Source organism: Camelus dromedarius, chromosome 5, assembly GCF_036321535.1.
Source record: "Camelus dromedarius isolate mCamDro1 chromosome 5, mCamDro1.pat, whole genome shotgun sequence".
Taxonomy (NCBI): domain Eukaryota; kingdom Metazoa; phylum Chordata; class Mammalia; order Artiodactyla; family Camelidae; genus Camelus; species Camelus dromedarius.
This window is the reverse complement of record NC_087440.1, coordinates 72,234,194-72,249,272: the sequence shown is the minus strand read 5'-3', so window position 1 is coordinate 72,249,272 and position 15,079 is coordinate 72,234,194. Positions and strand designations below refer to the sequence as shown.

At 50.6% G+C, this 15,079-nt stretch overlaps 1 protein-coding gene across 4 annotated transcripts in view; it reads right to left on the bottom strand.

The window, feature by feature from the left end:
* Window positions 1–15,079, bottom strand: part of ADCK1 (aarF domain containing kinase 1) — a 102,487-nt gene that overhangs the window by 53,080 nt on the left and 34,328 nt on the right. For all 4 annotated transcript variants that reach the window (XM_010976419.3, XM_064486163.1, XM_064486161.1 and 1 more), the window contains one exon: window positions 11,129–11,332. In XM_010976419.3, the coding sequence (XP_010974721.2) occupies window positions 11,129–11,332 (204 nt within the window). The remainder of the gene's footprint in view (window positions 1–11,128; window positions 11,333–15,079) is intronic.

Here is a 15,079-nt window from a genome sequence, read left to right as displayed (position 1 = left end):
GGTGTCTTTAAAACAACAGAAATGTACTGCCTCACAGTTCTGGGGACTAGAAGCCTGAAATCAAGGTGCTGGCAGGCCAGCATTCCCTCTGAAGAGTCCAGGGGAGAATACTTCCTTGCATCTTCATAATTTCCAGTGGCTGCCAGCAATCTTCGGGCTTCCTCGGTTTGTAGCCACATACCTCAAATCTCTGCTCCTATTGTCACCTGGCCTACTTATAAGGACACCAGCCACTGGATTTTGGGCCCACCCCAATTCAGTATAAAGTCACTTTAAGTTGCCTAATTACGTCTGCAAAAACCTAAGTTTACAGTCTCAGGTTCCAGATAGACATGAATTGGCGGTGGAGGGGGGAGCGAAGGGGGACACTTCATTTTATAAGATGAAACTAGAGCCTAGCAAGAAGTCCCTCCTGGGGCCAAAGCTGGGAAGAGGTGAGGCTGAACGCTGCAGGTTGCAGGTGGTCATGGAGGGAGCCAACCGTGAGTGCAGCTGCCCGGCATAAAGTTGAGAGACGTAAGAGTCCTGGAAGAGCTCCCCAAAGGCCCAGCTCCATCCCAACCCTTCCTAAACTGTGGTTACAGGAGAGAAGACATCTGCCCTCTTGCCTCTGCTCGTTCAAGTTGGGGTTCTTATCCTCACAACCACAAAAGACCCAAAGTACCCATCTGCTGTGGGTTGAATTGTGTCCTCCAAATATACGTGAATTTATTTGGAAACAGGGTCCTTGCAGATGTAACTAGTTAAGATGAGGTCATGATGACATAGGGTGGGCCCCAAACCAACAAGACTGCAACACAGAGAGAAAGCCAGTTGAGGGTGAAGGCAAGGATCGGGGTGATGACTCTACCAGCCAAGGACCCCAAGACCGCCTGCAAGCCACCAGAAGGGAGGGGAGAGGCGGGTAACACATTCTCCCCCAGACCTCTCAGATGAACCAACCCTGCCAACACCCGAATCTTGGACTTCCAGCCACCAGAAGATAGATTTCTGTTGTGTAAGTCACCCAATTCATGGTACTTTACTACACCAGCCCTAGAAGACTAATACACCCCCAGTACAGTTCCCTGTCACCCAGCCTCGCTCGTCTGCTCTTGGTACAAAATGAGCTGTGCTCAGCACCCGGCACAACGCTGTCCAGCCTCGTGTGCCCTCCGTGCATCTGACTCATCCTCCCAGGGCCCACCTCCTTCAAGAACCCCCTTCTGAACTTCCCCTGAACTTTTGCTACATCAGCCCTATAGCTGAGCGCTTAATTGTTCTCTAATTACTCCCTCTGGGTTTTGTTCTGTCTGCCTGGGTCTGCAGGGGGGCAGGGGGCGGGACGTGGCTTTGACATTTTCTGTACCCTCCACGGCCCTGGCAAGGAGGTAAGAACCTATCAGCTGCTCAACAAACCTGTATTTTCTGAACGAGCAAAGCAGCAAGTGGTCGCCCCCGATGAGTTGAGGCCCTTTCCTTCTTTGTGACACTGCAGCTGAGCAGAGGGTTTGGGCAGGGTCCTGCAGGTTAGATCCCAAAGAAGGGGAGCAGCTCCAGCATGGCCTGGGGGCTTAAGAGGAGTTGGTGATAACCGTCAGGAACCACAGGCAAGGGGGAGGGCGGACAGAAGGATACAAAGAACAGTATCCTATCCCCTCGAGCGAAGAACTTAGGAAAACACAGCTTCCTCCAAGTCCACAGGAAACTACAAGGTCCCAAGTAGGGTGGCAGCTACTTGAGGCCCTCTGGGTATCGTTGACAGCAAGATTGGCCTCATTCCCCGTGCCGGCCTTTCCTCACAGGCACTAAGCTTCCAGCCCTGAACGGAATAGTCCAGGAGGACGAGCGCTGGATCAGGAGTCAGGAGACCTCAGTTCTCATCCTGCTTCTGCTGCCAAGCAGCTGTGCCACTCTGGGCAAGTTCCTTTCCCTCTCTGAGCCTCAGTTTCCTCCCCTGCGAAACACAGGGGCTAGACAAGATGATTTCTAAACCCTTACCAACCATGAGTTAGTGATGCTTTTGGATAATCTGTGTCTAAAGGGCTTGCCCCCAGCCAATGAGGGCTGAACGAGAAGACCCAGGGTTTGTCAAACCCCGAGAAGATCGAGGCACCAGGTGAGGGGCTGTCTTACTGCTTCACTCTTCCCTCACAACCCTGTACATGACAACCCCAGCTAACAGCTCCTGGGATTCACTACACACCAGGCACCACACTTTAGATGGGCTTAATCGTTCAATTCTTGTTGCAGCCCTATTAATGTGAAGGTTCTGTTATCTTCTCTCTTTACAGATGAGGAGACTAAAGCTCAGAAAGAACTAATGATACAGTTACGATGTGGTAGTTTTTCGGATTCGCGCAAGGCCCTCTGAACCCAGAGCTTATTTTATGAACCTGTATGCCATGCTGTCTCAGAGATGAGCCTTTTGCTCCTTCTAGAAGCCAGCCCCTGTCCTAGCCTCAGCCTGTAGTTTAGATAGCCCCAAACACACACACCGCCCTCCACAATCTCATACAGGAATGTCCCAGGGAACAATGGGACCCAGACTGAGGCAGGGACAGAGCTGGCCACCCCGAGGACACCAGGCCACACAACCCCAGGCCATGATGTCCTGCAGTGGGTGGACTGTCCCTATCTCAGTGCACATTACAATCCATTATTGAGCATCTGTAGGTGCCAGGCACTGAAAAAACCCCAAGATGAGTGGGAAGCGGCCTCCATTCCAAGAACATAGACCGACCTTTGAGATGATGAGATGACCAGGCTGGAGTGAGAGGACCGCCCTGTTCAAGGGGACAGAGGCATCGGAAGCAGTTCTGCAACTCAACCCAACCACATTGACTAACAGCTACTATGTATAGAGTCCACACTCGGCCCCACGGGGAATTCAAGATGTGGACGCAACCAACCTTAACACAACACAGAGCTACAACGGGGGGAACACAAAAGAGCCACTAATCCTGACTGGGGGATGGGTGAGGAGGCCCAAGGGAACCACTTCACCAGATGCTGTACCTCAGTTTCCCACCTGTAAAATAACTAACAATAGTAACCATCTCAGAGGGTTTGAGTGAGGAGTTGATTAACGTGAAACCTTTAAAGCAGTGCCTGACACCTGGCAGGCATTCAGAGAGAGAGAGTGTGTGTGCTGTTGCTAGATCTGGAGCTTAAAGGATGAGAAAGAGCCCAGGAGTGAAGAAAGAAACCGAGAGGACAGGTCTGGGGTCAAGTGCAGGTTGCTTAGTGACCCCTGTGCGGCCAGGGTGCAGCCCTGTGAAGCGCGAGGAAGGCGACAGGGCTGGAAAGAAAGTTGGGGGTGGGGGGCGGCTGAGTAGGTCTCTGGGGACCTCTATTCCAAGGCACGAGATGGATGTGGCCCAAGATGTGTCAGGTTCACCCAGAATAATCAGACAGAAGGTACCCCAGAGACTGGACAGGAGCCCCTCCAGCGCCCGCCCAGGAGGAGGCCTCACAGGCCTGGGGAAGGGTGCAGGGCCTGGGGAGGAGGAGCCAGCGCGGCTGCCTCGGTCTCTCCTGGTGACTAATGGTGCGCCATCCGTCCGGCTGACATTAATGCTTCCTGCCATCCATCTCCCACTCGTTAAATTACCATTTTATGGCCAAAATCTCTCTGTCTCATAATTGATAAAAATCTCCTTTTGATGTTTGGAATTATTGGGGGGAAAATGTTTTTCTATTCTTCATTATGTTTTTAATATAAATGTACTTTTTATTGAGAGCTGCTGGGAAGGCTGGATGAGCCCAAGTCGGAGGGAGGGTAATCTCTCCCCAGCCCCTCCCCGGTCCTCCTCGCACTCCAGCTCCTTCTGTTCCATTCCCAGAACACTCACACAGTAGCCCTGGGGGAGGCGGGGGGGCTGTCTGGGGAGACAAAGAAGCCAGACGCCAGAATGAACAAAGGTTGAGCTGAAGACCAAGAGAAGCAAATCTACAGACAGGTGAAGCCCTCCAGGTGGTTCTCAGCTCAGGGTCAGTAGAGCAGCTGAGGGGTGGGGTGGTCATGAAGGGAGAGCAGACCTTGGCTGGCCCTGCCAGTGTGTGTGGGAACAGGGCAGGTGTCCCAGAGGGCAGGGACCCCCCAGGAGCCGGCACAGTGCCCGGCACAGAGGAAAGCTCAGCAGATATATGTGAGTAAATAAGAGAAGGACAGGGAGAGGTTGCATGGCCATTAAAAGAAGGCACCAAGAAACATGAGAGCATGGAGGCATGTGTCATCAGGGGAGCAACGTTTCTGCCCCCTATCAGGAAGGGCTCTCTGCCCTCTGCCCTAATCCAACCCAGGGTGTATTCGTCCCTACACTCACCCCAGATCTGGCTCCTCCGGGACAAGGGAAGCTGCGTCTGGCTACCATTCTGCAAGTGAGGAGGGCTGGGTGGGTCCTGGACACAGCACAGCCAACAACTTGTGCCCCTGGGCCCCCGGGGCTCCACCTCCACCCACTCATCCGCAGAATCAGACCAAAAGCACACAGTAGGTGTCACCTATGGGCCTCAGGAAACTGCCAGCGGCCCCCAAGGTAGAGGTCTGTTGGGGACAGTCAGTGGGGTAAGTGCTCCAGAAGCCCAGACGACAGGCTCGAAGGTAGCCTGTGGGGGATCTCTAACAGTGGGCAGGAAGGGGCTGGCCTAGACAGAACACACACTGGGCACTGATCAGGGAAGGGAAGAGATGGGAGGATGCTTCTACCGTACACCATATCAGAAAATCTGGTTCAAGACCCAACTCCACCCTTCAAAATCTTTCAGAACCATAGTTCCTCACACATAAAAGCATTCAGCTCAGCACAGAAATAACAGCTAATGTTTGTGGGCCATTTGCTCTGTGCCAGGCATGTTCCACATGCTCCTCATTCATGAATTCACCTAATTCTCACAGCAGGCCCGTGAGGCAGGCACTTTTATTACTCTTATTTTACAGATGAGGAAACTGAGGCACAGAGATGCTACGTAACACACCCAAGGTCACAAAGCCAACAAACCAACATGCAGTCTGGCTCCCGCCCACTTCAAAGGCTCAATAAGCTTGAACACCAGGTGAAAGCAGAACCCAGGGTACAAACGTGCAGGCCTGGCCGAGGGCCATGTGGGGAACCATGAGGGGTAATTTCATGTGTCAACCTGGCAGGGTCACAGTGCCCAGCTATCTGGTCAAACATCATTCTGATGTTTCTGTAAGGGTGTCTGGGGGTGAGATTTATATTTAAATCAGTGGAATTTGAGCAAAGTAGGTTGCCCTCCATAATGTAAGTAGGCCTCATCCAATCAGTTGAAAACCTGATTAGAACAAGACTGGCCTCCCCAAGCAAGAGGAATACTGCCAGCACGTGGCCTTCAGACTTGAACTAAAACATCAGCTCTTCTTGGGTCTCCAGCCCAAAGAGCCACCCTGGAGATTTTGGACTTGCCAACCTTCAAAATTGCATAAGCCAATTCCTTAAAATCAATCAATCAACCAATCACTAATTTATTTATTCTGTACACATATACCCTATTGGTTCTGTTTCTCTGGCAGACCCTCACTAATAGAAGAATGAAATCCAGCCCTGGTAGAGCTGCTGCCGCCTGGAGGAAAGGGTGCCCAGCTCGGATACCTTTTCCTAGTCCTCACAAAGTTCTCCACAGGCCAGCAGAGGTCCCATGTGCAGGCGTGCAGAAATGATGAGGGTCACCAAGAGTTGGCCATTTACTCTCCATGCCCACCACCCCCCAGCCCAGCCCCAAGGCCTCCACAAAAGCTTCTGCTCGAGTCTCTGCACTGTTCCCACCTGGTGCTTCCACCTCCAGGAACCCCTCCCACAGACCAGGTGAGCTCTCCTGCCTCACCTCCCTGCCTTCTGCTTTCACTCCTGCTGGTCCTCACGTCAACAGTGTCTTCTCTCTGCCACCCCCACCAAGCTTGACAAATGAATGATGTTCTTGGGAGAAGAGCTTCTTTATCTGTTTTTTGAACTTTTGCCTACACCTTAAACGTCACCCTCCACTTGTACCTAGAAGTTCAAAGGAAATACCGAGCGGTGCATTCTCCCCCCAAACCATGGCGGTTCTCATCTGCACTCTCAGAACCATGCCAGTCAGATGGTCTGTCAAGAATACTGAGCACTTGTCCCTGGGGGTGGGTGGAGTAACAGAACAAGATCAAGTCTAGATCCCCACCCCGTGGGCACTCAGGGGTTTCAGAGTACACAAGCCAAACCCCAATACCCCAACACCAGTACAAGCATTGCCCCTAACTAAGGAATTTCTATGCTCCACACCAGCCCCTGACCTCATTTTCTTTGGTTTTTCATAGAATTTCAGAGTTGGAAAGAACATTATCTGATACAACTATGTTCTAGGACAACAACAAAACTGGATCATTCACTGAAATATCTTGTAGAGAGATTGGCCTTGTCCGTACCTGTTGGGGAGGGGAATGGGGGATGGATACAAGTGCATCTATGACCACAAATAACTGTACCACTGCAGCCGACAATTCTATCATCTCTGCCTAAGTCCCACTGTAATTCCTATCCCCTAGCTCTCCCCCACCTCAAACCTCCGGCCTCCACCTTCCCCATCTATAAAAGATGACCTCACTTCCCATGTTACTAAGAAAATCCAGCCCCACTCTATCCTTCTTTGCTCAGGCCCCTCTCCAAGTTCTCCTCTCCCCCAGGCTCATGTTACGAAAAAAACATTCAAAGGCCCTTCGTAACATAACCTCAGCCCCAGCTTTGCAGCCTCAGCTCCACTACTCACCAGCTTGGACCTCATATACTAGCCAACAAGACAATTCACCATGCACTCTCCAAGCTTTATGCTTTATTTGGCCCATCTCGTTCATCAGTAATCCCCACCTCCAACCTCCACCTGCACCTCCACCCATTTGTGAGAGCCTGGGTCATATGCCACCTGCTTAAGAAAGTGTCCATCCACCCAAATGTAATCTCTCTTTCTCTCCCTCTCAAACCCCGAAGGCACTCACATGGCCAGGTATTACAGTGATGAGTCTACCTCCTAATGACCCCAGACAACAGGGACCAAAATGAGGTCTTACTCATTTTGGCTGCAGCCACAGGCTTCCAGCTCTGTGCCTTTTTCACTAAATACCAGCTGCTTAGATGACAGAGAGAGAAGAAATGGGAAAATGAAGGAAAAGTGTTGAACCACAGAACTGCATGCTGTTAGAAGCTGCACGGGGCCTCAGAGGGCTCCTACCCCAAACAAGGAAGCTGTAAGGATGGGTTGGTGGTCAGCTTGAAGAACCCTGCCAGGTCCTCTAGCACAGAGCCGAGAGCTCCTGGGGCCCAAGTGGTCAACAGCCTCATGGCTTAGGCCTGGGTATGCCCCATTCAGGGTGAAGAGGTGTCAGCCTAGCCTTCCTCCACAGCACAGACCATGCCCAGGAGTAGAAAGAGCCTGAGTCTCATCCAGCTATCCCGGCTCCCCTAGGCAAGGAAGGGCCATGTCTTCAACACTTCCCTGACTCTCAAGCTCAGGCACCACCTGCTGGTCGAGATCAGCACTGCACCCGGACCCAGAGCCCCAAGGGCAGTCAGTGGACCGAGGCTGAGACTAACCCCAACCTACCCCAGACCAAAGTCTCTTTGGGGGCTACAGAAATGACCCCACCTCTTAGAGTTCTGACTTCTGACTGCTTCCCAGAATCTGTTCTTCAATACTTAAGCCTAACATTTAAAATAAAAGGAACAAGTAAGTTTCTCTCTACTAGAAGACTCTACTAAGGCACAGATACAGACACATAGAAAAGTGACTTCCCAAGGACTTATGCCAAACAGAAGCTCTATTACACAAGGGACAAAGCCCGAGCCAGAAGAAAAGAAGATCTGAGTCTCATCCTGTCCCTCACATGTCCCTCCCTTAGTTCCATGGTCCCCCCACCAGCAGCACACTCCATGGCCAGGATGGTGCCCCTTGACTTGCCCTCACCTCTACACTGATGGCACTGGCTGCTGTCCAGGAATCTGGACTGACCCAGAACCACATGCAAATCTTGGGGTCCAGAAGAGCTGTAACCTCTCCCTCATCCCCCATGCTGGGGACACCCCTCAGAGCCAGCCCCATCTGCCTGGGACAGGGATAGGTCTGAGGACACTAGTGATCCTCCAAGGCCTGTGCTGATGGGAGGGGTCCCCAAGAGGCACAGATGGAACCAATCAGTTTAAGCTGGAACACACCGGCCTCAAGCACCTATCTGGCTGCCCTACCCCCAACCCCACCTCTCTTCAGTCTGAGATTTCAGGGCAGCAATGCAGTCTTTGTGCTCCGGGTGACCTCAGAGCCTACCCAAGGACTCAGACCTGGAAAAAAGTCGTGATGTGTCACAGGCTGGGCTTCCTTTAACCACATTCCTGAAACCAGGGGTGAAATGGAGGGTCCCAGGGCAGGCATAGAGCCCCAGATTCATGGGGCCGGCTCAAGTATCTTCCTGGGGATGGGGCTGCTCCCCGAGAAGTGTCATGGGAGGGACTGGAGGAGGAGGGAGGTGCACAGTGAGTGACTTTCCCCGCCCTCACACCCCCACACCCACCTACCCTGCTTCCCACGTCCCCTTTCCCCTCCCTCCACCCACAGGCAGAGAAAGTGTGTCATCAAGAACAAACACCATCTTCCCAGGAGGGAGGAGGGGGAAGGGATGAGGAAAGACTTGATTGTGTGCCTGTGGGGCCCACGGGGTAAGAAACCAGAGTTTTCTGAGCTTCCCAGCTGTGAGGGACACCCCCTCTGAGCCGTGACCTTGCCATTAGCCTCCTCTTCTCGGAGGGCTTGAAACAAGCTGTGCGGCAGGAGCCACAGGCCACCAGGCTCAGGACTACTTGGCCGGGGTCCTAGAGAAGATGCCCCGAAGGTGCAGGCAGCATCTTCCAGCCCGACATCCTTTGGCCAGCTGGGTGAGCCCACCATGAATGCTGACACCCCGAGCATCCCATCTCGCTCTGCCCTGGCTTGGAGGAAGTCACTGACCTGCTCCTGCCTCACCATCCAGCTCTCTACAGACATGTCAGTCTCCAGGGGTTAATCTGCTGCCTTCCCTCTCTTGCCTCCACCCCCACGGAGCTGCCACATGCCAGCAACGATGCACTTCACACTGTTATTACAGTGATTTATTTAGTTTTAATTTGGGGGTGCATCTCGTGCTGTAGGAAGCAGGAGGCCAATAGTCTTGGCAAGAAGTAAAGCCCCACACGGGCTGTGCCAGGCCAACCCCATCCCCTCCGCCTGCGGCTCCTCCATCCTAACCCTGCTCTTCCCAGCCTATGGGCTGCTCCTGACTCCGGCCCTAAATCAGGTTTACTCTTCACTCAATCTCCCCTGGTCCCTGGGAGGGGATGTTCCTCAGGAGGAGGGGAGTCCACAGAGGTTTCTGTGCTCACCTCCAGTGTGATCCAAGCCCCCTAGAGAGTAAGTTAATGAGGCCAGCTCAGGCCAGGCTCTCACTGAGGAGTGGGACATCTTTGGCTGGATGCTGGGCAAATGATACCAGCTCTACAGTAAAGGATTGGCAGCCAGGGCCACCTCCATGCAGATCAGCAAAAATGGAATAACTGGTCTTTATGAAGCTCTGCCCCTACTCTCCGTCCAGCCCTTGGCAGCCTAAGGAATGTCACTCATCAGCCATTGATTCATTAAACAAACATTGCTGCCCACTATACACTGTGTCCTGTTCTGGAGCTATAGCCAGAAGTAAAAGGACCATCCTGGCCTTCATCCCCAAAGACCTTACAGCTTACAGTGAAACCAGTTAGACACAACTAAGCAAGCCACAAGAGTGCAAGCTGAGGGAGCGGAGGTGGGCAGAGGGTCAGAGAAGACTTCACGGGAGAGCTGGGATGTGGCCGAGGCACCCAGCATGTAGCGTAGTGCCCGGCATTTGGTAGTTGGATAGATAGATGGACAAATGGCCTAGAAACACAAGGAATCACTTGACAGGGGGAGAATGGGGTAGAGAGATTCCAGGCAGACAGAGACTGTGGCAAGTTGAAAGCGGACCGGGTGGACATTGAAAATCCTGCTAAAGATTCTATTTGGAGAAATTGGGAGGCATCAACGGTAATAAAATAATCTTAGGAAAGGCATCAGCTGATCTAGGCTCAACTTTGAGACTTTTTTGCTCAGAAAAATTCTAGAAGTTCCAAAGGATTCTCTAAGAGGAGAATTTCAAATTCAGTAACAGGTGAAGGGAGGAAAGCAGTTTTTTCAGTAGCGCTCTCTGAGGTACCATGAAACTATAGCACATAATTTGGAAGATCAGCAACCTGCAGACAGCTGCTCCCACCCCACCCCATCCCCACAAGCAAGATGAGCAGAATAGGCCAGCAAGGATCCACGCCACGTGCCCAGTCTGAGCTCCACACATCCTGCAGGTCACTGGAATGAGTCCAAAGGAGTGCAAACAGGGCTGTGTACAGATGGGCCTTTAGCCCCTTTCTCTGGCTGCTCCAGGGGGTGAAATGAAGATCAGAAACATGAGGCAGGTTTTAGCACTTAGGAGGAAGAACTTATTACAATTGGAGTTGACTGGCAATATATAGAACAGACCACTTTGGGCAGCAGGTAAAACAGTAAGCTTCCTATCACTGGAGGTCATCAAGCAGAGGCCCAGAGAGGTTCTAGGAAAGCCACTGCATTGAAGATTTAGGACAGCTCATTGCTGGCATCACAGAGCAGGGCACTGGAACCACTTACTAACAGTACCCTTGGATGCTTTACCTGACTCTAAGCTTCCACATCTCATCCGCAAAATGGGGTTAATAACAGTGCCTACCCCATAGGTTTGCCATGAGTACTATGTGAGATAAGGTGTGGAAAAGAGCACAGCTGTCAGCATGAAGTAAACCCTCAATAACTGATAGATGTTATTAAGTTGAACCATATGAATCATATTAGCTCACAGGTCATAAATAGTCAAATACCAATTATTTCATATGGTCCCACTAATGTTTTTTACTGAAGGCCAGTCAGGTTCCTTCTAAGCTCTCTGATTTCACACCAAAAGTTTCTGTGGAGCGTGGTTCCTCCCACTGGTGGATCCCAGGGCCTGAGGTCAAACAGCGAGAACTCTGCAGGAGGCCTCTTCAGAAGCATACTGCCCCGGGGCCCATCCCTCCCTGGCAGAGGTGGGTACCTCCTTGCCCAGGTCCTCACGGATGACCTGGCGGACCTCCTGCATGCTGCTCTGTGGGGCCTGGCTGTGCAGCACCTTCAGTGTGCTGGTGTACTCCTCCGGCAGCAGGTAGTCCAGAGCCCCCAGGTGCTGGCCCACCTTGATGAACGTGCCCCGGTTGGCACAGCAGAGCTCACAGAGGCGCCTGGCAGAGCGGAGGTGCACCTGCAGGGAGAGAGGCAGGGCCAGAGAGATGTGAGTGCGTGCTGTCCGCTGGATGTCATTCTCCTTTCCTGCCCCCTCTGCTTGGAAACTCTGATTCACCGCCCAGTGTACACACACACACACACACTCTCTTATTCCCCTTCAGTTTCCTAGTACCCAGAGCAGTCAATTCCAACCTCAAACCACAACCAGCCTTCTCAGATGGCCCAATGCTTCTGATCTCTGTTTTTCCTTCAAAACTTACCTGGTCCAAGTCCCACTCCCTCAGAAACAAGCGTTTGTTCAAGGCTTTCAATCAATTCTAACCCACTGACGATTCATTCAAGGATACATTGAGTTCACGTATTTGCCACCCACCCCTCAGCCATACTGAAGCTACTATCTGTTTGGAGATGAACAATTTATAAAACATAACATGGTCATATTCGTTATTTGTTCGAATCCTTACAGCAGCCCAGGGAGGCAAGTGTTGGTATCTTTAAGGATAAGAAACTCAGAATTTTTGCTTATAAAGAAACAGCTAAAAAAAATAGCTAATAAATGTCAAGGAAGGTCTAGAAAACACTCTAAACTTAGGGCTCTTTAACTCAGCAAATTTTAGCATGGGTATCCTATTAACTGAAGGAAATCTTTTCTGGGGGGGCATCAGACACATGGAGTTGGCAGTTGGGCAGGCTGTCCAGGACAGGCCAGCCTTAACTTGCAGTCTGATGCCCACCTACCCTTACAGAGTGGGAGGTGGCCCCCATGGCCCCCAGGCTGGTCATCCCCAGTCACCACCCCAGCTCAACTGAAGGTCTTAGAATTTTGAGGGTCCTGCCTTGCTGGAGCTACAGTTCCTGAGGCAGGATGGGGCCATGGGCACACACAGAAGACAAGGCAGCCCAGTGCCCTGTGGGAACCTGGTACCCTCTTCCACCCGCAAAATCAACCAACAGAGTGAACATCTATGTTGGACTTATACTCTCTTAAGTGCTTTGAAGGATGCTGACGTAATTAAGTGCATGTTGGAGGCAATAAACCACATGAAGAGTTAAATAACAGTTGGCAACAAAGATGGAAGAAACTTTCAAAGATCCTACATAATTAGTTCCTGATTGAACCATATAGAAAACCATTACTTTAGAAATTAAGACGAGAATGCTGCAGCCCCAAACATCCTGGTCCCAGCAGCCAAGGAGCCCATCTACCCTTCTGGCCATAGCAGAGCGATACCCCAGACTCCAGGCACTCACAGGCTGTCCTGAGGCCCTCAAGGTCTCTGCTGGGCACTTCTGCCTCCCACCCCACCCAACTCCTGGACACACATGCACACATGACTGCATCCCCTTGGACAGAGTGCTCCAGCCTTGTTGTGGGTACCTGGTCCAAGCTGGGCCAAGGAGAGTTTTTCCCCCTGAAAGGAGGGCACAAGGAGAAGTGGTTGTTATTTTTAACCTTGCCCACTATCTCTGTAAAATAGCTCTTTAATATGTGTCTTTAAAGATGAAGAAATCATCACAGAGAGGTTCTGTGATATACCCAAGGTCCTAGAGTCAGTAAACAGTAAAAGGTAGATGTGTTCAACCATGTGCCAGGGAGCTGGCTTTTACTGAATTTCTCTACGTAAAAGCATTGTGGGATTGCAAGGAAGTATAACCGCAATCCTCACGGGCAAGGAGCTTACAGTGTAGACTGAGAGGTGGATACACACCCATGAAACTAGAATCACCAATGGCAGGCAGTCAAGGTAGCCGCCCAGTCACTCCCAGGTATGATAGGTGCTGGTGAGGTCAGCAGGCTGGGCACCAGGGTGGCCGTGGATGTCAAACCAAGTGTATACAGTTTAGAAGGCCAACACAAGCTGCAATTGGTCTTGATTAAAACAAGAAGGGGTCATAAAACCTAACGACTAATAGCAATGGCTTTAGAATCAAAAAGACCTGGGTTCAAATCCTACTTTGCTACTTTCTTGTCATGGAACCTTGGGCAAGTTAATTAATGGTGGAGCCTCAGTTTCCTCATCAGTAAAAGGAGGAGAAACATGATAACTGTCACTGTGGTGATCAAAAGAAGCAATGCATAAAAAAGAACTTAGCACAGGGCTCAGCACATAGTTCGTGCTCAATAAATGAAAGGAAAAAGACAGAGGGAGGGAAAATCAGTTTTCCTAGAAAACAAAAAACAAACAAACAAAAACACTCCGGGCCCATCCACTCCTTGTATTTTGTTCAGTCCAACAAGTCTGGACCACAATCTAATACACAGAAACAATAGCTAATTTCATGCTCTGTCATCTAAATTACAAAGCATCTGTGTATAAGCAACCAGCTATCGAGCATTATTCTAAATACACCGACTTACGGTTCTCCTCCCCAAAGACTTCCCTACTTCTGCTATGTGATGAGGAAAACAATTTTTGAGAAAAAAAATAACTTTGTTTTTCTGAGTTGCTGCCTAGGCATTTTACAGTATGACAACCCTACTCACCCACAGGGTCTGGATATTTGGAGAAGGATCTGAGTCTAGGATTCCGCCATAAGATCCCACTTTACTTTTCCCGGGGTACCCTTTAAAGTAACCAGTTAGAAAAGTTTGTGACTCGAAAAGTTTGTGACTTCTGCCCCAATCACCTTATAAGTTCAGTTGACCTTTGAACATCATGGAGGTTAACCCCCACGCAGTCAAAAATCCAAGTGTAATTTATAGTCAGCCCTCAGCAGCCAGGATTGGGCATTCACGGAGTCAACCAACCACAGGTCATGTAGTTCTGTAGTATTTAGTTAAAAAAAGAAAACCAGCATTTAAGTGGACCCACACAGTTCAAACTCATGTTGTTCAAGGGCCAACTGCAATAGGTGCTTGATACCCCCTAATTCCTGCTTGCTGGGGACCTGGGATGGAGGACTGCCCTTCCCCTGGCTCACTGAGCTCTCTCACTTCTGGGATCTGTACTTCTTCTGTGTGGGTGTATTTAAACCGGACTTTCCATCAAAAGACCCAGTGGGTTTCACTTCCCCAAAGTGAGAGTTTGGATGCTGAGGGAACTACCTGCTGACCCCATGTAGGTGGCTTATGCCCCTTATTCAGCAGGTAATAATCTACATATTCATAATTCAATATACCAGCACTGGCTTCTCAACACATGCTACTACCCTAACATGGACCACTCATTTGCTCCCCGGATCCGAGTCCTATCCTTACCCAACACCTGGTTTCACTAGCTGGTTGGGTGTGTGACATCACTGCAGCATGTCCTTACTGCAGAGCGTCCCCACTCCCCCTTCCATTCCTGCCAAAATATGGCAGGAACAGCTGGCACAGGCTCTCTGCCCCTCCTCCAACTTCATTTTCACTCCCAGCTCAATAACTTGACTTATGATTATCTCATTACCAATAACCCTGTTGTAATGAGTTTTAATCTGCCTCATATTAATTAAAAGCATTGTCATTAGCCAGCTTGGTTTGGGCTTTGGGAAGGGGACAGTGAATAGATAATAAGATCAACTTAGTGCTGATGAATTATTGATTGGGAGGGATGGAGCAAAGGCCCAAGGAGGGCTATCCTTTACTTATGCCTAAATCCCCAACAGTAGAGGCCTTGGCCCCCAAATTTGGCAGAAAGGTACCAAAGCCATACTAAATCAGTGGTGCTCCCATCAGAACTGAGCAGTATCTCCAATGGGGTTCAGGGGTGTGAGTGTGAGACAAAGACGAATGAGATAAACGCACATACGTACCCTACACAGGAAGAAAGAGGCAGTGAAA